The sequence below is a fragment of the Crinia signifera genome, chromosome 2 (genome assembly GCF_055691185.1).
Source record: "Crinia signifera chromosome 2, ASM5569118v1, whole genome shotgun sequence".
Lineage (NCBI taxonomy): Eukaryota > Metazoa > Chordata > Amphibia > Anura > Myobatrachidae > Crinia > Crinia signifera.
Window position 1 is genome coordinate 184,666,809 of NC_139218.1, and position 22,140 is coordinate 184,688,948.

The window sequence follows — 22,140 nt, forward strand, 5'->3', positions numbered from 1 at the left end:
GTGGATGGAGCTGGGTGTACGGGTACACTACTTAATACCCGATAGACGTAAGTGTAGACAGGTGTGGATGGTCCGGATTGGGACTTATAGTGTGCCTACAAAGGATTGAAATATCCTATTGTTTCCAACTGGTATTGGACTACTAATCTAGCGCTGATTTGATCCACCTGTATCCTTTTCTTCCACAGATATATATATCTATATATGTTTATCTGAGTAGCGGGTTGAGGCATCCCAAATACTATACATATATTAGCACTATTGATTGCGAATAGGGGTAGAAATACTATGTGTTGGTACCCTGGTCCCTATACTGTTCTGTTTTTCCCCTTTTCTATAACCAGATTTTGGATATTAATTAAGGTTTATAAAAATTAGGTGGTTATATGCCTGTACAATTTAAGGCGTATGTATATTCTGGTTTTATATTGACTAGTTATACCTTGATATGTATATTTGTGTTTATTATAAGTATATGTGCAAAAAAAAAAAAAAAAATTATATATATATATATAATAAAAAAAAGGTACTTATGTAACATCTGGGCGCCCGATTTTTTCATCGCATTGCATGCAATATAGTGGCATACAATTCATGTGATGTGATTTTTAATTGTATAGTCGACCATGGGTGATTCATACCCCCACTATCCAAATACGCATGGAGTTGATTTTATATAGTGTGGCGAGAGCAGCGAGTCCGAAGCGTGGTGTGCACAGCGAGCCCCACGAGGGGACGCAGAATACATGTAAAGTAATCTGATAAAAAATCAACGCCATGCGTAGTTGGATAGTGGGGGTATGAAATCACCCATGGTTGACTATACAATGAAAAATTGGGTCTTTACAATGAAAAATCGCATTGCATCTCATGACTTAAGTAGTGGCATGCAATGAAAGAAATCGGGTGCCCAGATAATACATAAGTACCAAAATAATCAAGCTATAATTGTGATAACTAATCCACACCCTTCTGTATTGTACTGTTAAAAAACATTTCTTGACCATTTAAAAAAATAATGGTGTGCAAAGAAATTATACTAAAGGTAAGGAAATATTCCCAGAAGTGATTTGATGTCAGATCCATATCAGCTTGTGTGACTGTGCATAGAATGATTCTTCCCTTCTACATAATAAGATTCAAAGTCCGTTTTCCTAATTACATATTTATAGCATTATTTACATGTAAGATCATTCACAAGTTTCAAATGGTGACATTATGTCTTCATGTAACATCGGAGTAGCAAGCAACATAACTCACAGAGATGTCTTATAAAAGTGTCTTAAGAAAAAAAAAAAGTTCCAAGTGAGTGAGTGACACTTTAAAAAATTTACACCATTTAAACAGCATACTAGAAAATGTTGTCCAACCCGATAGTCTGAAGAACCAAAGAATATCCCTTTCTATTTATAAACAAACCTCAAATTGTGTCAGGGCTTAAAAATGTCTTTCACTTGAGAGTGTCTCCGTAAACCACCTTTTAAAAAAAAAAGTAACGCAATCTGCTGTGGTGAGCAGTCTTATTCCACAAAACTGCCTTGGCACAATTTTCAGCACCCAGTGATTAGCATACGCTGTAGAAACCAGTCCTCATCATCAACAGTAAACCTTCAGTAGTGGTGTGCCAGATGAATCGGTCTCTGTATCAGGCAGGGAGTCATCTTTCAGAAAAGGAGACCCTATAGAAAGTGAGAATAAGGACTACATAAGAGTGGTACAAATGTATGTAAATAGAATACTATGCTGCAATTCATAGACAAGTGTTAAAGCATTTAAATAAAATTGAAAAGGTGAAATTTTCCACAAAGCAATCTAAACTTACCCTTAATATCGGAGTTGTATTTATTTCCTTAATGATATATTTTTTTAAAGTCCTTACACACACACTACAAAATGTAACTAGATTAACTATGGTGCGAGAATAAATGACCCGTGGGTAAACACTGAACGATATAGTTAACAATATTCAGTGATGCCACCAGGATTCGCACCAACCATGCCGTCACTGACTAGATTATTCAGATTGGAGTGCATGTTCAGGCATACCCTTAATGATCCAAATAAGTGTGCTTTAGTCATGATAGAGACTAGAGTACAAGTTGAACAATATGTACAATCTAGTGATACCCCATACACAATGGGAAATATTTCCTGGGTTATTACGCATGAACGCGCAACAACCTGGGAAATTGGACAGTGAAAGGGTCCTGAAAGATGATCCAGCATCCTGGCATTTCAACCCGGGTCTTGACCAGGGTTGGACCCAGGACCAGCGCGGATCCAGGGGCTGTGTGAACAGGTAACCCAGTTCTTGTTCACAGTACTGTAAAGGCGCTGCTGGGAGATTATGTCCTCTCCTGCTGCCGGCCCCGCCTCCAGGTGACATTGGCTGCCCGGCTTTATGCCGCTTTGGGTGGGTAGTCTGAAAGTGCTGGTGCAACTCTGCTTGGAAGTGTGAATGGGGTATTAATATCATCATCGTGCGTATCTATCATGCAAATCAAATAGAATGGTCCCAGCTTTAAATTAATGTACCAGACTTAATCGTACAGCTCAGGAGATCCAAATTGTTCCAGCGGAAATTTCCGTTTTCACACCAGACAAAACAGTGTATAGCCAAAATTGACACATTCACGTGGGTTTTGGCAAATTCGTGGCGGTTTATTTTCTCTACTCTTGTGAAATAAACATCCATCTCCCCCTTGCCTCATGCTCTCATTAAGCAAGCTGTATTGTGGAGAATTAAAAAATGCAGGCTCCCCATGACCTTTTGTGCATACAATACTGCAAGTCTCATTTTATTAAATTATCATGTACATCATCAATACTAGTTTATCATGTAATGTTTGGTCTATCCCATTATCAGTATGTAATAAATAATTGGTTAGAAGTAGCCTATGTTCTTTGATAGAGCAGTTTTCCACATTTGAAACATTTCAACTTCTAGACTGTTACAACTTTAAAGTGGAACTAAATAGAAAAAAAATAGTATTTTAAAACAGTGATGACCATTACTTAGATATACAGTATCCACTTTTAGTTACCTGGAACACACTACACATGGCAGTGTCCAGTATGCAACTCTTGGAACAAATATTAACTAGCATTGGTCTGTAGTGAAATCAAGGCCATACAGCCCACCCTACTTCTCTTCAACATATAAACCAAAATCGGTTACTATAGTTCTCCTTAATGGGCCCATTATTGAATCGCACATGCAATGGTTCCGGCCAGCATTTACCACCCAGGATCACATCCTTTCAGACTAATTTATCATCCTACAGGTGCTCTGAAAGGAGCCTGTCCCTCCTTTGCTATGTACATGCGCGGTTAGCGCTGACCGTTCTAGCCTGCCGGCAGTGTGGTCAGTAACCTATAGCGACCTCAGAGTGGCGTTAACCTCGGGACCCATTGTGACACGGACAGATATTGATGTATCAAACAGTATCACATCCCTCATAGAAAACTTATTGGGGATACTGTGGGGCAGGAGGGATCACAAATTCCTGCTGTGGTCCCTCCTACATACATTTGGGGGATCCTTAATATTTGTGGCTAGCCTTTCGGGGAATTAGCTGCAAATATATGATAAATGGGCCCTTAAGTCAGTTCAGGAAAACAAATGCAGATTACAGTGCAGGCTTCAGTTGGACATTAAATTTACTCCCAGCTCCACTGTCAATGCTGTATTAAGTTGTCAAGGTCAGGGAGAAACGGTTTTAACATATTTTATGTTTAAATAAATGGAAAAACATAGTCAGTTGTAGTGAGACAATCACGTCTGGTTATATTACCTAAACTTGCACATATAATCAAGATAAACCAATTAGCTACTCAGAAGCGATAATAGCCATGGAAAGGTTTAAACCAGGCATGTCTAAACTATGGCCCTCCAGCTGTTGTGAAACTACAAGTCCCATCATGCCTTGCCAGAGTTTGCTAATAGGGAATGCTAAAACTGGCAAGGCATGCTGGGATGTTGAGTTTCACAACAGCTGGAGGGCCACAGTTTGGACATGCTTGGTTTAAGCACTTAAGCCCCGTACACACAGGGTATATATAGCTGAGCGATATCGCTTGCGATGAGCGATTATATCGCTCTGTGTCCCATTTGCATCAGCGACCAGAGATGGTTGCTGATGAAAAAGAAACTGCTGGGGGAACCCGGCAGTGGAAATCAGCTGGTCGCAGGAGCATGTTCCTGCGACCAGCAATCAAACCGTGAGCGCGCACCCAGCGATATATCGCCGAGGCACGCTCCCATCGCGGGCAATATTAGACAAAATCACCCCGGTGTGTACACACCCTTAGAGGGGGTTGGAAATTAGGGTTATACTGCGGCACGGAAGAAAGGAAATTCAGTAATTTACCTGATACCTGTTAGGGTGGATTCCATTGGGATGCAGGCATAGATATATCCACAACACACCTTTATATATTTACATTATTCTATATTTCAATAAAGTGCTTTTTCACATGCATACCTTTTGTGACAAATTTACCACCTAACTCACAAATGTGCTCCCTATCCCCCACCATGTGACAGATGAGTGCACACAGAGCTGTATGTCACCTGTTCCTGTATAGCGCGATCAGCATTAACACACATGGCCGACTCATTCTTGTGGGGAAAAGAGTTCAGAGTAAAAGTTAGACTCACAGAAGTATAGAGCAGTACATATACTACTGTTTTACTGTAAGCCTAATCTGGATACTTAGGAAGCAAGACACTGTTGGCACTACAATAACAGAGGTTATTTACTATGCTAATGGGTTTACATTTTGCATATACAGCAAAGTGAATACTAATGAAGCTGGAAATATCATATGACAATCCCATTCAATGATAGATTGTCAAAAGTGGGCAAATAGCAATTTTCACTTTACATTATATTTAAATAAAATCCATAGAAAATGTTTAACAAATTTCCCTTGAACTCCCCGGAGCTACAGAATGAAGGATATAGTGCAGGCATGTCCAACCTTTGCCCTCCAGCTGTTGTGAAACTACACATCCCAGCATGCCTTGCAATAGCTTTAGCATTCTCTAATAGCTAAACTGTGGCAAGGCATGATAGGACTTCTAGTTTCACAACAGCTGGAGGGCCAAGGTTGGACATGCCTGATGAAGAGCATACACACTGAAAGATTTCGAACGACAAGCTAAATCTTTTGATGTACCACTGACGATCTTGCTTTATGAAGAAAATTTACAGTCATCATTCCTACCCACTGAATGATATGCACCCAGTCATAAATGACATAGGCAAAATTTGAAAAGACAAGAAAGGAGGATCGATAATGACCCACAGGAGTGTGCATAGTTATCTTTCGTATACAGTGAAAAATATACACAAAGAAAAAGAACCGGTAGGCGCCTTCTGTACACTTAAAACAATTTATTTACCAAATATCACAAGAAACCATAAAAACATATGTATAAATAAACAATAAAGCATGCATGCACAATAACCACAATTATTCGAAAAAGCCATTCAGATGCAAGTGCATAATGTTTGTAACTAAAGTTACCAGTTCCTTTTTAGGACAAGTGGGGCGTTGAGGTTGGCAAGTGTTTCCAACAGAACACACTCAGTGGTGGTGTAATTAGTGAAAGAAAAATCCTTTCCAGCAAGCCTTAGGTAAAGTCCTTTCCTTAAATGCTGATGTTTTAATATATAAAGGTCAGTCTTTTATTGGACAATGCAACCTCCTGTGACCATCTGACATGTAAGTTGCTCAGTGTGTTATTAGGTCACAGTACCTTTTGTGAGGTTTTCCACACTTGCTTTGTCCGACCAGTGGATCTGACTGCAGCCAGACTGCACAATACTCCAAAGGGTGAGCAGCAGGTGACAGCCGCTCTTGGGTGCGCTGTTGTCAGGCGCACAAACCACCGTGTGTGGTAACTGCCGGATGAAGCTCCGTTTGCAGGCTAAATGTGTCAGCTGCAGGAACCGGGTTGTCGCGGGTTGGTTCAAGCCGATATGGCAGATGTTTCCTCTCGGTCTAATGCCGTCAGTGTTCCCCGTCAGTCCTCAGCTGTCGACACTTCTGAATAGCTCCTCACAAGATGCGTTTTGCTGCGCTCAGGCAGCTTTTTCAATTTCAGGAAATTGAAAAAGCTGCCTGAGCGCAGCGAAACGCATCTTGTGAGGAGCTATTCAGAAGCGTCGACAGCTGAGGACCGACGGGGAACACTGACGGCATTAGACAGAGAGGAAACATCTGCCATATCGGCTTGAACCAACCCGCGACAACCCGGTTCCTGCAGCTGACACATTTAGCCTGCAAACGGAGCTTCATCCGGCAGTTACCACACACGGTGGTTTGTGCGCCTGACAACAGCGCACCCAAGAGCGTCTGTCACCTGCTGCTCACCCTTTGGAGTATTGTGCAGTCTGGCTGCAGTCAGATCCACTGGTCGGACAAAGCAAGTGTGGAAAACCTCACAAAAGGTACTGTGACCTAATAACACACTGAGCAACTTACATGTCAGATGGTCACAGGAGGTTGCATTGTCCAATAAAAGACTGACCTTTATATATAAAAACATCAGCATTTAAGGAAAGGACTTTACCTAAGGCTTGCTGGAAAGGATTTTTCTTTCACTAATTACACCACCACTGAGTGTGCTCTGTTGGAAACACTTGCCAACCTCAACGCCCCACTTGTCCTAAAAAGGAACTGGTAACTATAGTTACAAACATTATGCACTTGCATCTGAATGGCTTTTTAGAATAATTGTGGTTAGTGTGCATGCATGCATCATTGTTTTATTGTTTATTTATACATATGTTTTTATGGTTTCTTGTGATATTTGGTAAATAAATTGTTTTAAGTGTACAGAAGGCGCCTACTGGTTCTTTTTCTTTGTGCACCTTGTATTGAGGGCGGCATCCCTCTACCAGAGGGCAGCTATCTGTACACATCACAGCACACCTGTCCCTAGCGCTCAAAAACCCTGCTACAGTGAAAAATATGCATGATAATAACGATATAGGGAGATGTTCTGAAGCCCACAGTTATCTACATTCTGTGGAAAGATACATGCAAAGATTTCATTGCATAATTAGTTTTGCGCCTCAAATCAGGGATGGGGAACCTTTGGCCCTCCGGTCAGTTTTGTTATTTGGTCTTGCTAAAACTGTTGCAAGGCATGCTGGAGGACCAAAGGTTCCCAATTCCTACCTTAAACATTCCCAGTCTTAAGCTGGGTACACACTGACTTTTGCAAATAATAGGCACAAAAACAATATCGTCTAGTGCAGTGGTAGCCAACCCTAGCCCTAGAGAGCTACCAAAAGTTCACAATATTCCAGACAACCTAGCTGCTGCACTCATTAATCACTGACATTTTAAAAGATACACAGATGGAGCTAATTAGCTCACTTGTGATTCTGTGAGGAGACCTGCAAAACATGCACTGTTGGTAGCTCTCAAGGACTAGGGTTGGCTACCCCAGGTCTAGTGTGTAGCCACTGTTGTCTGAACATGCAGTCAAATCGGACTACATCATCAGCAAATGAATGTTCAGCAGGGGGTCTGGTGATGTCATTGAACAATATTGTTCAGTGTTTTGTCATCTTTGCCTGGCAGAACGTTCCCTCTGGCGAGCGCCGGCGGACAGGGACTCCATTGAACTGGGACGTGCGTGCGTCTCAGTCTCTTAACGGCTGGGCAGCGGCATCCTGCCCATCTCCGCTTCAGGCCCCCTGGCAGGAGCTGGCGATCAACAAAATCACTCATCTCTACAATTTAACTTGTACACTATTGCTGTGTACACGCGGTTAGATATAAACATTCGATGCAGATTAGATCCCAATGTGCTATCACGTTCAGTGGAAATTGTTTGATTATAGGACTCAAATTTTCTCAAATTCATCAAAACTCTTATCAAAGTCAGCTTCTGGCTGTTTTTTTTCAAAACTTATGTAGCATAGATTTTGGGGTGTTTAGGGAAGGGGGATCTGGGAGAAGGCCCGCGCACAAGTTGCACCCTATGATCAGAATATTGTGTCAAAAAGTAATTATAGATATTAATATATATTCCACAATCTTTAAGAGGTTATTTTAGAATAAAGAATAACTCATGTGGAGGTGCTCCCCTGAGAGTAAAATGTATAGATAAAAAAGGGGGGGGGGGAAGAAAAAGTACTCTCCTTTGTTTGGGGGCACGCTTTTGTAGAAAAAATTATATTGAATAATGATTTGGTTTAAAACGTAACTTTTATTTGAGTATTTAGTAAAAAAGTGGTTTAGAGACAATAACAAACACAAACAGACTACACATAACAAATAGGATTGGTTATAACAACCAATAAAGACGGCTCAGAAGAGAGAGTCCCGTCTCCAAGGTGCTGACGTTTGAGATAGGAATTAGTATACCAGTACTCCCTTAATAGATGGAGAATAGACCTAATTAGTAATAGAACCTTCAATGGGTGGGTCTATTTATACTGGTGTATGTCTCAAAAAGATTTTTCATATGCGAAAATAGAAAAAACATTAATTATGGTTCACACCAATTTATTGTGTGGTGTGTACCCACATGCACATTTCAAGAGAAAGATTTTTTACAATTTTTTAACACAGATTAATCTTGAATTTTAGTGCAAGCAGTAAAGCGGTGATAGCCAACTCTAACAATAGTCTCAGTAAATGGAATCAGTATGTATTCGTAACATCTCAGTCTCTGATTCATGAAGCAGATATTTGGCAATAAAGGGTGATAAAGTATATGAGCATCTGCTTTCCCTTGCCCCCGGACAAGGTGCCCTGTTGGTGAAATACCAGAGCAGGGTCTAGCCGAGACCCAAGGGGTAGGGTTGAGAGTGCTGTTGAAAGAAAAGTGTTTTGAAAGTAAAGTTTAGAATGTGAAAAGAGACGATTTATATCAGGTGGATTATAGTAGGCTGCTGCTTCCCATTTATCCAAACATTGGTGGGAAGTGAGCGGTACACACCACCAGATAACGTTAGGGGATAGTAAGGGATGACTCCTACCACTTCATGCAGGAAGTATGGTGCCCTGTTGCGCAAAGACAGTGCAGGGTCTGCACTGACGAAGCTCCTTTGCGAAACAGCTGTCTGCTCACTGATACCTGAGGCGCCGGCTGATAGAGACGCCGATACACGCGTTGCTCAGGACACATGCTGAGGGTTCACGGAGGACTCGGAGCCCTCCTACAGGCGGGTAAGCGGTGTTAGCCACACCGAACTGGATTACTATAGCCACCGCCGAGTGGCATACTCAATCTATTACCACCACTGTGACCGTATTTTTCTGTCCAAAAGTTATTTCCAGGCAACATATGTTCACTGTCTGCCGTTGAGGAACATATGTCTCAACTATATGGGCGGTATACAATGCACTGAATTTATGTAAATGTAAGTCCATACCATCTGACGGCAATATCTCTACTATTTCTTTACCCTTTGTCTTCTTGACATATTTCCCAGGGATTTCCCACATACTACATGCAGGATTTGGCAGGACCCTGCACTGTCTTTGCGCAACAGGGCACCATACTTCCTGCATGAAGTGGTAGGAGTCATCCCTTACTATCCCCTAACGTTATCTGGTGGTGTGTACCGCTCACTTCCCACCAATGTTTGGATAAATGGGAAGCAGCAGCCTACTATAATCCACCTGATATAAATCGTCTCTTTTCACATTCTAAACTTTACTTTCAAAACACTTTTCTTTCAACAGCACTCTCAACCCTACCCCTTGGGTCTCGGCTAGACCCTGCTCTGGTATTTCACCAACAGGGCACCTTGTCCGGGGGCAAGGGAAAGCAGATGCTCATATACTTTATCACCCTTTATTGCCAAATATCTGGCTTCATGAATCAGAGACTGAGATGTTACGAATACATACTGATTCCATTTACTGAGACTATTGTTAGAGTTGGCTATCACCGCTTTACTGCTTGCACTAAAATTCAAGATTAATCTGTGTTAAAAAATTGTAAAAAATCTTTCTCTTGAAATGTGCATGTGGGTACACACCACACAATAAATTGGTGTGAACCATAATTAATGTTTTTTCTATTTTCGCATATGAAAAATCTTTTTGAGACATACACCAGTATAAATAGACCCACCCATTGAAGGTTCTATTACTAATTAGGTCTATTCTCCATCTATTAAGGGAGTACTGGTATACTAATTCCTATCTCAAACGTCAGCACCTTGGAGACGGGACTCTCTCTTCTGAGCCGTCTTTATTGGTTGTTATAACCAATCCTATTTGTTATGTGTAGTCTGTTTGTGTTTGTTATTGTCTCTAAACCACTTTTTTACTAAATACTCAAATAAAAGTTACGTTTTAAACCAAATCATTATTCAATATAATTTTTTCTACAAAAGCGTGCCCCCAAACAAAGGAGAGTACTTTTTCTTTCCCCCCCCCTTTTTTATCGTAGCATAGATTTTCTCAACTCTTTACAACAAGCAGCAGACAAAACAAGGCTTATGGTGCCCACACACGCACCGATCCCGGCGGTGCGATGCTATGCGATGGGGTGCGCGCTCCCGCGGCACCTCATCACACAGTACAAAAAGTATGTGCTGCACATACTTTTTGTACTACCTTTTTATTGCATCGCATGCACAAGGCATACGATGCGATGCTATGTGTGCTAGTTAAGCAGAGAATGCACGCCGGGATCGATGCGTCTGTGGGCACCTTAAATCTGCTCCTTAACATGATATCAGTTCATGCATATGCTATTTATATACCTGGGGCACTGTATCGCCTCATGTTTCGCGCTATAAGATCGGAGGTAGTCTCTTGTGAAATCTTCACATCCAGATCTGGCAAAAGAAATGGCAAAAGTAATACATAGAAGACAATGCAGATAATTGGGCCAGGACAGTTTAGTTATGCAAGGAAAATAGAGGAGATAAAGAAAGGAAAACAAACAGAATACATTTCTTTCAATGTAAAAAGATGCATCCCACCCATTTTCCCACAAAGATTCGTACCATCCTGGCTGGTGAGTCCAGATTCTTGCATGCTTTCATTGCCACTATCTGGAGCCTTGCCACCATTCCGACTGCTATGCTGCTGACTTCCACCTCCCTTCTCTCCATTACGGCCGGAGAGTCCGCGTGTTCGAACCTTACGAGTGCTGATGCGGATGATGCCTCGAACTAGACGACACTCTGCATCTTGCTCCTCCAGTTGATAGTCTTGTGTCAGGCTGCTGATTAATTCTGTTATTTTGCTGGTCTTCTCTAGGAAGACAGTCTCTGAAGTGCATCTTGCCAGTTCATCAATCTGATGGAGACTAAATAATTCTGTTAGTTTGTGCCAGATGAGTACATCAATTTCTGCACTGGACATGGAGCCACTCAACCGTGACAATTCAGGATCAGACTCCCGTAATGAGTAGTAATCCCCGGCAGAACTGCGGGGTGCTGGTGGTGGATTAGGAGCAGGGGGCTCTTTTGCAATTTCGATATCCGTGGCAACTGCCTGTTTATTGAACACAGGTACTCCCATAAGTTTAAGATCTGGATAACTAAAACTGTTACCAAGACCTGTTTTTTTTCTTCTCTCACCCACACGGGGGGCACTGGGGCTACTGGCAGGATGGCCATTCATGGGTGGACAGTCTGAGACCTCTACAGAACAGGGGAGGTACACCTCGGGATCCTTCTGCGGGCATCGGCTGCAGGTCACCACATAGCACAACACAGCTTTGTAAGTGGCCCATGCACGAGAGAGGGGGGGACAGCATGGGCGTGCCTCTTGTGGGGTCTCGGCAGACCCTGAAATAAAGGTGATATCTTCAGGGGGACTCCTCCGTCTCGAACTTGGGAGGCTTGAGGTCTGTGGTGGGGAGCTGTGATGTGTAGTGGGGAGGCGGGTTGGGGAGGATACCCGGCCACGGGGAACAGCCACAGGATGGGGTCGTGGCATTGCTTCATGAACAAGTCCTACAAGAAGGGCATATACATGTAGTCAGCTCTGCAGGATTTCACACAGTATCAAGTTCTTCACATACTCCCATCCTATATGTAATGATTTTTCACTCTTGTATCCTTTAGGCACACACCCTTTACAACTTATTAACCCAAACAGGACCAAAATAAGCCTCTGTCTAGGTCACCCTTTGTGTTTACCCAATACACCCCACCCTCTCTCCCAGCAGTCTTGTTGTAGGTTACCAACTTCTGTTTACCTGATGTAAGTACAGCTTCCTGCCTAGCACTGCCATGCACCCCAGCCCGTCTCTTACTCCGGCTTTTCTCAGCCTCTCATATCTAACTCACCACATACCTGCCGCTAGTACTGCCCAGCCTCTATACACCCCATCCTCCGTCCCCAGCCTCCCCAACCCAATTATCTGGGTCACCAAGTACGAACCTCGGTTACTCCTCACCATCTCCCTCCGCGTCCTCCTCGCCGCTTCTCCCGCCCGCTGCCCACCCTCTGGGGAGCTACTCCCGCCCGCGGTGTTCCACATCTCGACACCCGCACACTCACATTGATTTACTGCACGGGGGGCCGCGGGGGGTCGGTTCCGGTGTTTTCCCGATTCCTCAGAGCCGCCAGTTTCCGTTTCCGCTCAGCACCGCCTCTACCTGTGCGCCAGGTGAGTGTCGCGGCCACACCCCTACCTGCCCTGCCTGCGTCATCCCCGGCCACCCCCTCCCCCACAGGCGGCCGCTCGTCGCCATAGGTGCCACTGGCAAATGTAGAGCTGACCAGTGCTGCTTAGTCCAGAGCTCACATATCCGACAGGTATTCGGAGTACTGAATGGTGACATTAATGTCTCCACTGCGGTGTCCAAGGTAGCGATGCTGTCACACAGGTGGACGGAAGCGACGTCCACGGCTAAGTTGAATGAATGTTTTCACGTAATTTGCTCAATTAGGCCCCAGTGATGCGGCACTGGCTTCCCTGCACCCGTTCAGTCAGTGGGCGAAAAAGCTGAAAGAACGGGAATATTTTCTCCCAGGGTCAGGTGTGCTGTGTTGCAATAAACGAAGTCTTCAAAAAAATGGCCGCCGCGACAGTGCACGCCTGTACTACGCAGATTTCCGATAAAGTACTTTTGTGTTGCAGTTCGGTCTCTAGTGATCACCCACCCCCTATTTCTGCATATGGTGACGTCACTTGTCAGTAACCAAGATCTGCAGCAGATGTGAGGGTTGAAGGAGGCGGTGGGGACGGGATGCTCCGTGTTACTATGCGCATTTACACGGAGTGTATCCACCGAGCGCCCGATGCCTGCATGTGCGGAGAAGGAATCGTTCTGACCAGTTGAGTGGCTCCGATCTCCTGGAGAGCTCTGTATCGGCATCCGCACATAGGCTGACGGGACAGCAGTGATCGGTCTAACGCGCTCCAAGTGCCCTGACCGGTGAGAGACCTTGCACCGAGGCTGGAGATGACATCACTGGGAGCCCTGCACCTTGACCTGCAGAGTTTATGCTAATAGTCGCCTCTGTATATTTTGACCACTATCATTCTTGTTTTTTCTCATTGTTCTCCCACACTATGCCTGTAGTGCAGGGCAATGCCTTGTGGAGTCTGCAGAGGGTCTTCAACCATCCTAGGTCTAGAGCAGAGCCTCAGGCTAAAGAATCCAGACCTGTGTCTTCTTTTCACTTCCCTTCCTTCTGGAAGTCATCTAATACCTCAAATGTTTTTCTTAGGCGACTTTCCTCTGCACCTTCTCCGAAAAGATCAGCTTCTGCCCCCCATGATATCCCATTAAAGTTGGCTGCGAACCCATGCACATCTAATTCCCCTAAATCCTCTACAAGGCGAGGAAAAGCTACTCGTGAAAATAGCATCAGTAAGTCTCTTTCAGTACCCCATGCGTTCACCTTAAAGTCTAATACTATTAACCTATCTGATGACTCCCAGAAATCCTCTCCAAAAACTTCTACTTTTGATGCTATACTTGCTTCTCCACAGAATGACCTTTACCTTTCCCAATCTTCCTCCTCTCACAATGTTATCAGCCTGGATTCTACTTCGCCAAAGACATCACCTGTTAAATCTGCTTTAAACCCTCAGGAGACTTCTGATTTGACAGTTTTTTCAGGCTCTAAACTAATACCCCTAGAATTGCCTCTCCAGCAACATGGCTCTGAGAAGTCATCAGTTGTGCAAATGTCTGCAGATGAAACTTTCTGTGATTCAGTCAGTTTATCACCCATCAGCCCTACCAACTCTCTAAAATGTAATGCTTCCCATCCCACACCTAGCAAACATTGTTCTCGTAACATTTCTCCTGCACGTTCTTCTCTTAAATCTCCTCTTCCTCCCAACTCATCACGAAGAACCTCCATTCAGGGCGAGCAGCTTCCAGTGGCCCCTAGGCCTCCATGGTCAGAGCTGGTGGAGGCCCGGCGCAGGTTACTTGCAGTGGAAGGTCGTCGTCGGGCACTCTGTGCACTGGAGATGCGTGTGCAACAGATACACTGTGTCTTCCTTCAAGCAGAACTTAGAGTAGCAAGGCAGAGAGAGGGCTTGGCGAAATTGGTAGAGGCTGCGGGGCGGGCAGAAGTGCAGGCTGCAGTTCATGGGCAAAGAATTAGAAAAGTCCTGCGCCGCCACAAACCACGGCTCCTGGTTTGTGCATTGTGTGTTCCATGGCCTACTAAAACTGAGCGTCGGGTTGGCCAACACCCTCGACATCCTTGTTGTGCACTCTTTCAGGGTAGAATTCAAGTGCTTAGAGGATGTGTGGGCAGCGATGAATTAGGGACAAGGGAGTGAGGGGCAGATGTCTTAAACCTGGTGAAGTGATAAAGTGGAAGGTGATAATGCAGCAGCCGGTCAACTCTTAACTGTAATACTTAAACCCAGCCTGTAATTTACCAGTTAGAAAATGATTGGCTGGTGCGTTATCGCATTCTACTTTATCACTTCACCTGGCTTAATGCCTCTGCCCGAGATAGATATTTCAGAAGTCACCCACTAGATACATTTTGAATATGAGTCTGATTATCCAGCTGTACGGCTCAGTATCTGTGCTTACCATAGTCTGATACCATCTGCTTACAATCTACCAACATCTATTTGTACCAAATAGACTTGCTCTGCCTTCTTACACCTTAGCACATAATATACTATACTTCACAATTTGGCTTCTGCTTTATAACTGTACTTGGCAGCTCTACTTCAGCTCTATTATATATTCTATGTATAAATGTTTGTCATACCAAGCTTTATGGATCATGAGGTTTTATGGAACATAGCGGTCCATCTGTGTAACTTACATATGAAATATCACTAGAGAACTGGCCATTTAGGGCAATGAGTACTCATTCTTAAAAACTTTAATTCTGTGACAATGACCTGGTCATTTTTGCATATACTGTGTCCATATAAGATGATATTTCACTAGTGCAGTACCAGAACAGACTGTGATCTATGTACAGTAATATAGAACAGATTTGGCACACTTTTGAATGTTAATGTCAGGGAATAAGCTACAAGAAAGATTTAAAGTGAAAAGTTAATGCAAGTGAAAAATGTCTGCCTTATATGTAGTGTGTTCTAGTTGCATGCAGGATGAACAAATAATGTAAACGTAACAAAGGGTAAAAGGTCATTGGCTGAAAGGCAAGATCTCCTGCTAACTGGATGCACAGAAACTACTTGTCGTCTTTATTTCTTATAACTAAGTAGAACTGTAATACTAAATCGCCTAAGAATTTAAGATTTGCAGTCTTATTTTCCCTATCCATATGCAGCTTGCAAGTTCTCTCTATTTTGGGAAGATATGTATCAATAGTTATGCTTGCCATCACATATACAAGAAATGAACTCCTATGGGAAAAAGTTCCAATGACTAATGTGATTAATTGGTAATTATGTTCTAATTGCTCTCTTTTCATAAAGCTCAACAAAGGTAATACCAAAAATGTAGTATAGAGAATGTGTCTATTCGCAATTAATGCTTTAGCGATCAGGCTATAGAGTTAGTCAGTTTAAGGAGTACGTTTTACTAAGATAGGCGGTCTATTGAATTTGGGATGTTGCCCATAGCACCCATTTAGATTATACTTATTTAGCACCTTCTAGAAAATAATAGATCTGGTTGCTATTGGCAACATTCCATCTTCAATAGAATTCCCATTTTAGTAAATTTACCCCAAAGAATCCAAATCTTACATTTAGGGTAGTTTTCATTCTAGCACCCGCCATCTTTGAAAATTCATGCAGTTCTGCCTGGGGTGTCGCTGTCTGCTGTGGTGTTTCTGGCACAGGTCTGGTTTGAATATCAGTGCTGATGTACAGACCACACTGTGCTAGAAGCCCTACAGCAGACAGTGACACCCCAGGCAGGGAAGAGGAACTGCATGGGTTTTCAAAGATGGCGGGTACTAGAATTAACACTACTTAGGGCAAATGTTTCCAGTCTTTCTTTATTTAACATGACTATAGCATTTTACATTGAAATTATTTAATTACTACAATATAACTAAACTATAGTGCTATTACATATAAATACTTATTTTTGAAATTGATATGTAGAAGAGTTCCTGATATAATAAGGAATGTTTAGTTTAACCATTACATGCTTACTATTACAACTCATCTTAATAATAGGGTCTCTTATTTCTAAGAGACAATATTTTCAATATCATTAGTTGTTTTTAAATTGAAGCATAGTCCGGTATTATGTTTAATATGTGTTATAAATATATACAGATACCAATTATCAGTCTGTATCATATAGTGTTCATTCTAGCACCCGCTATCTGTGAAAACACATGCACTTCCTCTTCCCTGCCTGGGGTGTCGCTGTCTGCTGTAGTGCTTCTAGCACGGTGTGGTCTGTATCAGCACTGATATGCAAACCAGACTTGTGCTAGAAACACAAGAGCAGACAGCATCACCCCAGGCAGGGAAGAGAAACTGCATGGGTTTTCAAAGATAGCGGTTGCTAGAATGAACACTATCATATCTGAATGTATTTCCACTATAATTAACTTGATTATAATATGTAATTTTTAAGAACAAATTCAATTGTAAATACTTTTGTATTGTAAACCTATATAAATGTTAACACTGAGAAAAACCTGTGTATACTGTAAATGTGCACTTTACCAATTGACCAGTTTTCCATACACAACACAACTTCTGTGAATATCTAATACCCCTTTCACAGCGCACCTCAGACCTGGGTAATTGCCGGGTTGGTGGTGTGTTGACCCGGCTTGAGGTGCGGTGTAAAAGCACCAGCACTTATAACCCAGGTCAATCAACTCTGAGAAAATTGACCTGGGTTACACCCAGGTCACCCTCTGTATAATGGGTGACCTGGGTTAAATGTAAATCAGTGTTGCGATTTGAAGAAACCTATCATCTTATACCACTTTCACATCGCCGACACGTTTTAAAAACCGGTATTTAAAACGGTAATTAAAACGGGTCAGAGCCTTAACATTGCCGCAGATTACCGTTTTAAATACCGGTTTATACCCCTTTCATATCGCACTTTTAAAACGGTAAATTGCCGTTTTTTTTCCCCCTTTTTTAAAACGTTTAAGCCTGCACTGTGAATGCATAGCATTGTACACATTCACATTGCACAAAAAACGGCAAGGAACCGTGTAGGACTCTGCTTTTTACACGGTTCGAAATGCCAGTTAACTTTAAACGGTAAATCGGCTGTGGTGCATTCACAGTGCAGGCTTAAACGTTTTAAAAAGGGAAAAAAACGGCAATTTACCGTTTTAAAAGTGCGATGTGAAAGGGGTATAAGTAGCAAGCCTACAATGAGTATCCATTTTCATGGTCACAATATGTTTAGAATTATCTATTCAACATACTTTACTGAATGCACATCGGTATTATTTATAGGTGGGGATAGTGGTGATATCGATTAATGAAAATACCTATCAACTGATTTCTTCAATGCTGTTTTCATTGGAAATTACACTTAATGCTATGGAGCTGAATAGGCAGCGCTGTGGATAAATATAATTTACAAGGACTGCTAGGAAACTAGCGAAATAAATTGGTAGCTTAACCCACCGTGCTCAGTAATGGAACTAGTGATCCCATTTGCAAAGATATGTTTTGTCAGCCATTGTATTTAGCCTGTCTGACTGTAATAGCATGTTAAGTCAAAAATACTAGTTTGGAGCGCTGCTATACCTTTTTACTGTAAGACTTAAATTAGTATGTGTCCGCAGATGATTCCTCTACGATGAGTGCCCCAGCCTTTGTACCTTCAGTGCAGGTCTTGCAACAGTACTGACTTCTCGAGAGACTTTTTTCCTCCATGGTCTCAGCTGAACGCAGTGACAGAACAAGCACAGCTAGTGACTGTCTGCAATCGTCCCAAGGTCACAGGCCGGTTCTACTTTGTGAGTTGGTGTTCTCTTCACTCCATTTGCATTGCCAGCACCTATAGTTGTCCTACTACTAACAGTGATTTGTGTGGGATCCTCAAAGTTAATTATAATTGTGCCTCTATCTGTATAAGTCAATTCTCCATGCCTTGCTGTGCAGAACTTGGGAACCAGTGCTCCGTGCATACTATTGCTAACATTGGGTAGTGTAAGTCAAAACATAAGTACACTGCAATTCTTCTCATTAGGAGGAAACTGCTTTTGATGGCATTCTTTCAGTATAAAAAAAAAAGTACAGTCACTTAAGAATGTAATGCTGTCTTAGTAAACAGTAGTATAGAAAGTTAATACATATACAATTTTAGGAGTTCATCACTAAATTGGAATAAAAAGTTCCCATATAAAATTGTTATTTTGGTGTTTTTTAAAAGCTGGCTGTACATGGGTATATTATGTCAACAATTGGGTGGATCCCTGACAGATTTGTCCAAATCTGAGAGATGTAACTAATATTTTTAGTTCGCTAAGAAGACCACCACATTTCTCATATTGGGGCAGATGTATTAAGCCTTAACCAGAGATAAATGCCAGGGTGATAAAGAGAGATAAACGTCCAGCCAATCACCTGTTCCATGTTACAGGCTATGTTTGAAAAAAGTCCGTAAGGAGGTGATTGGCTGGACATTTATCTCTTTATCACCCTTGAATTTATCTCTTGTTAAGGTTTAATACATCTGCCCCAATGAATGAATTGTGGTTACTGCCTGGCACCATCTAGCACATTTAAAATGATGCTTTCCCATGAGCTCTAGTTCGGCATTGTCTTTCTGTGCCAGTACACCCAGCATTTATAGACCAATTGTCCTAAAAAAGCCTCTCATAATTTTAGTCTGGTAAAAACCACATTAATATGGTTTTCACAATGCCGACTTAGATGTTGAACCCTGTTTCAACCTGTTACTTCCCTCTCACACTGTGAGACACAGTTCTTCGTCTGCTGTGAGTGCTCAGTGATTACATTGTCCCAAGGCACTCATCTTCCTTTTAATGAAACCCAGGAAGAATAACCTTCAAAATGGCAGCTAACTCTGGTTGCAAAATGGGTAGCAGACCCTGGACACACAATCCTGGCTAATCCTTTGCCAATGAGCCAGGTCCTGGGTTGTGTTGACTTTTCCCGGCACTATCCTGGGTCACACTTTGAAATATAAAGAGGCCACTAGTCGTGCATCTCAAATAAAACCGATAACTAGTATTTGGCTCTTTAGAAGGGTGTGCACAAATGTTTTTTTTTTTTATTATTCTAAAGTATAGGCATTTATTTACATAATGTGGATGTTGCAAATTGGTACTTGTGTATTATAGCGGCGCCCCCGATGTTGATCGTACAATGTTTTTATCGAATCGCATCGCATGCCATACACCCGATGGCATGCGATGCGATTTTTGCCCCCTATACAATGAAAAATTGTATAAGCACCCTAAAGGGTGCTTTTAAGCACCCAAATGGGTGCTTACAATGTTAAATGCACCCCCACGCCACCCCCCCCCAATATAAACGTAAACCCGAAGCATGGCGAGCGGCGGCGGTACGCGTCCTACGACCTTTTCATACCCCCACTATCCATGTTGGCGTGGAGTTGAGAATATAAAGTGTGGCGAGCCACTGAGCCCGACGTGCGGCGAGCTGGCGCGGATACCTTCCCAGGTATCCGCGTCCCCTCGCGGGCTTCCCAGGTATCCGCGTCCCCTCGCGGGCTTCCCAGGTATCCGCGTCCCCTCGCGGGCTTCCCAGGTATCCGCGTCCCCTCGCGGGCTTCACAGGTATCTGCATCCCCTCGCGGGGCTCCCTGCGCTCGCCACGCTTCGGGCTTGGTGGCTCACTGCGCTCGCCACACTTAATATTCTCAACTCCACGCCGACGTGGATAGTGGGGGTATGAAAAGGTTGTAGGACGCGTACCGCCACCCCTCGCGGGCTCGCTGCGCTCGCCACGCTTCGGGTTCACGTTTATAGTGTGGGGGTGCATTTAACATTGTAAGCACCCATTTGGGCGCTTATACAATTTTGCATCGCAATTTTAAAATTGTATGACATTGTACAACATCGAGGGGGAATCCCATCACATACCATCGCATGCCTTTTGGTATGCGATGGGCGCAGCTATAATACACAAGTACCGGCAAATTTTTAAAAATAATTTATATGCTGTTGGTGGAACTTTAAGAAAAGAAACAAGAAAAAAGAGGGAGAGATGTCCTATGTCGGTGCACCAAAGCAGAGTAAAACATAACTTTTATTATTTTCTTTTAAGAACTGCGAGATAAAAATGAATACATATAATAGACAAAGGGGGGGTAACACATTGTTAAAAACTAAGGTGGCGGGCAGATGTTTGTCATATACTGTGATGTATGTACTGATTTAGTTGACAGTGTGCTCTTGATCTGTTGTCACTGTACAGACCAAGTATACCTCTGTCTTGTGCGACCCACAATATCCCCCTGAACTTTAAGAAAAGTTAACTCTGCAGATATATCTTAGATATAGCTAAGTACAATGTCTCTTCTGTGTGGTAATTGTAAACTGCAGTTCTCTACTACTTTTTTTTTTCCCAGCATATTTTCCATATACTACTTATAAGATGAGTTCTGTCACTGAGAAGCTGCTGATTCAGAGAGCCACAAATTAAATTCCTAAACCACAGAACTATCAAAATGAGAATAAAGGCCCATACACACTTAACGATTTTCAGCTGAAAATCGCCCAGTGTGTATGCCCCCCAGATTGGCGACTAGCGATGATGCGCGCTCCCGCATCATCGCTAGTTAAGTGGTTCATCTGCTGGTTTTACCAGCAGATGTGGCGATGATGGATGGTTTTTCATCCATCATCGCCATGTGTGTACGCTGCCCCGGGCTGAAAGATTAACCACTTTCAGCCCGGCGGCCCGCCCCGCTGCCTCCCCCCGCCCCCTCGCCAGTGTCATATACTCACCCTGCTGTGGTCCGACTGCACACCGCGCCGCCCCGCTCATCATCTCCTGGCCGGCTGGCTGCTGCTGCAAAGCCCTGCAGCCCCTGCTCCCCCGCTGATCACCCGGCCAGAACACAAAGCGCTGCTGGCCCCGCCCCCCGCCTTGCTCAAAACGGAGCACACCGCTGGCCACCAATGTTAAGTCAGTAATATATACATTGCTGGCACAGGTCAGCAATGTATATATTACTGGCACCACTGTGCACCAATGATTATTAATTAGCCAGTTAATATATACATTGCTGGCACAAGTCAGCAATGTATATATTACTGGCACCACTGTGCACCAATGATTATTAATTAGCCAGTAATATATACATTGCTGGCAACATGCCAACAATGTATATATTATTGTCATCACTGCCCACCAATGTTATTCATATGCCAGTAATGTATGCATTGCTGCCACGGGCCAGCAATGTATATATTATTGGCACCACTACCCACCAGGCAGTAGTACAATTATAGCTCCCCCCCTCCATAAAAATTCTGCTGCCCCTCGCCACTGCCGCCAAACAGCCCCCCCCCCTAGCCGTCGCCACCAAACAGCCACCCCAAAATGCGCTGACAGCGCAGGTACACAGAACAGAAATAAAATAGCCCCTGCTCCCACCCTTTGAATTCTAACCCCGCCCATTATGTAAATAGCCTTCTAATGAAAGATTTTCAGCAAAGTCTTTCGCCTCCTGAAAATCTCTCGCTCTTTGGGGAAAATAGCTCAGTGTGTACGCACTACTTTGGTGATGGCTGTATCTATCACAGATTTTG

General features: G+C 43.1%; 1 protein-coding gene across 3 annotated transcripts; it reads right to left on the minus strand.

Moving 5' to 3' along the window:
- Positions 1 to 1,147: 1,147 nt before the first annotated feature.
- On the minus strand, positions 1,148 to 13,020 carry KDF1 (keratinocyte differentiation factor 1). 3 transcript variants are annotated; one of them, XM_083173312.1, is made up of 5 exons: positions 12,379 to 13,020; positions 10,992 to 11,948; positions 10,746 to 10,820; positions 4,574 to 4,621; positions 1,148 to 1,679 (listed from the first exon to the last, which is right to left on the minus strand). In XM_083173312.1, the coding sequence occupies exons 1-4, from the start codon at positions 12,476 to 12,478 to the stop codon at positions 4,617 to 4,619; spliced, it is 1,137 nt and encodes a 378-aa protein (XP_083029438.1). In that variant the 5' UTR covers positions 12,479 to 13,020; the 3' UTR covers positions 1,148 to 1,679; positions 4,574 to 4,616. The 3 variants fall into 3 exon arrangements, with proteins under 3 accessions (XP_083029438.1, XP_083029437.1, XP_083029439.1); XM_083173311.1 differs by lacking the exon at positions 4,574 to 4,621 and having other exon boundaries at positions 12,379 to 13,019; XM_083173313.1 differs by lacking the exon at positions 4,574 to 4,621 and having other exon boundaries at positions 12,499 to 13,017.
- Between the last annotated feature and the right edge of the window lie 9,120 nt (positions 13,021 to 22,140).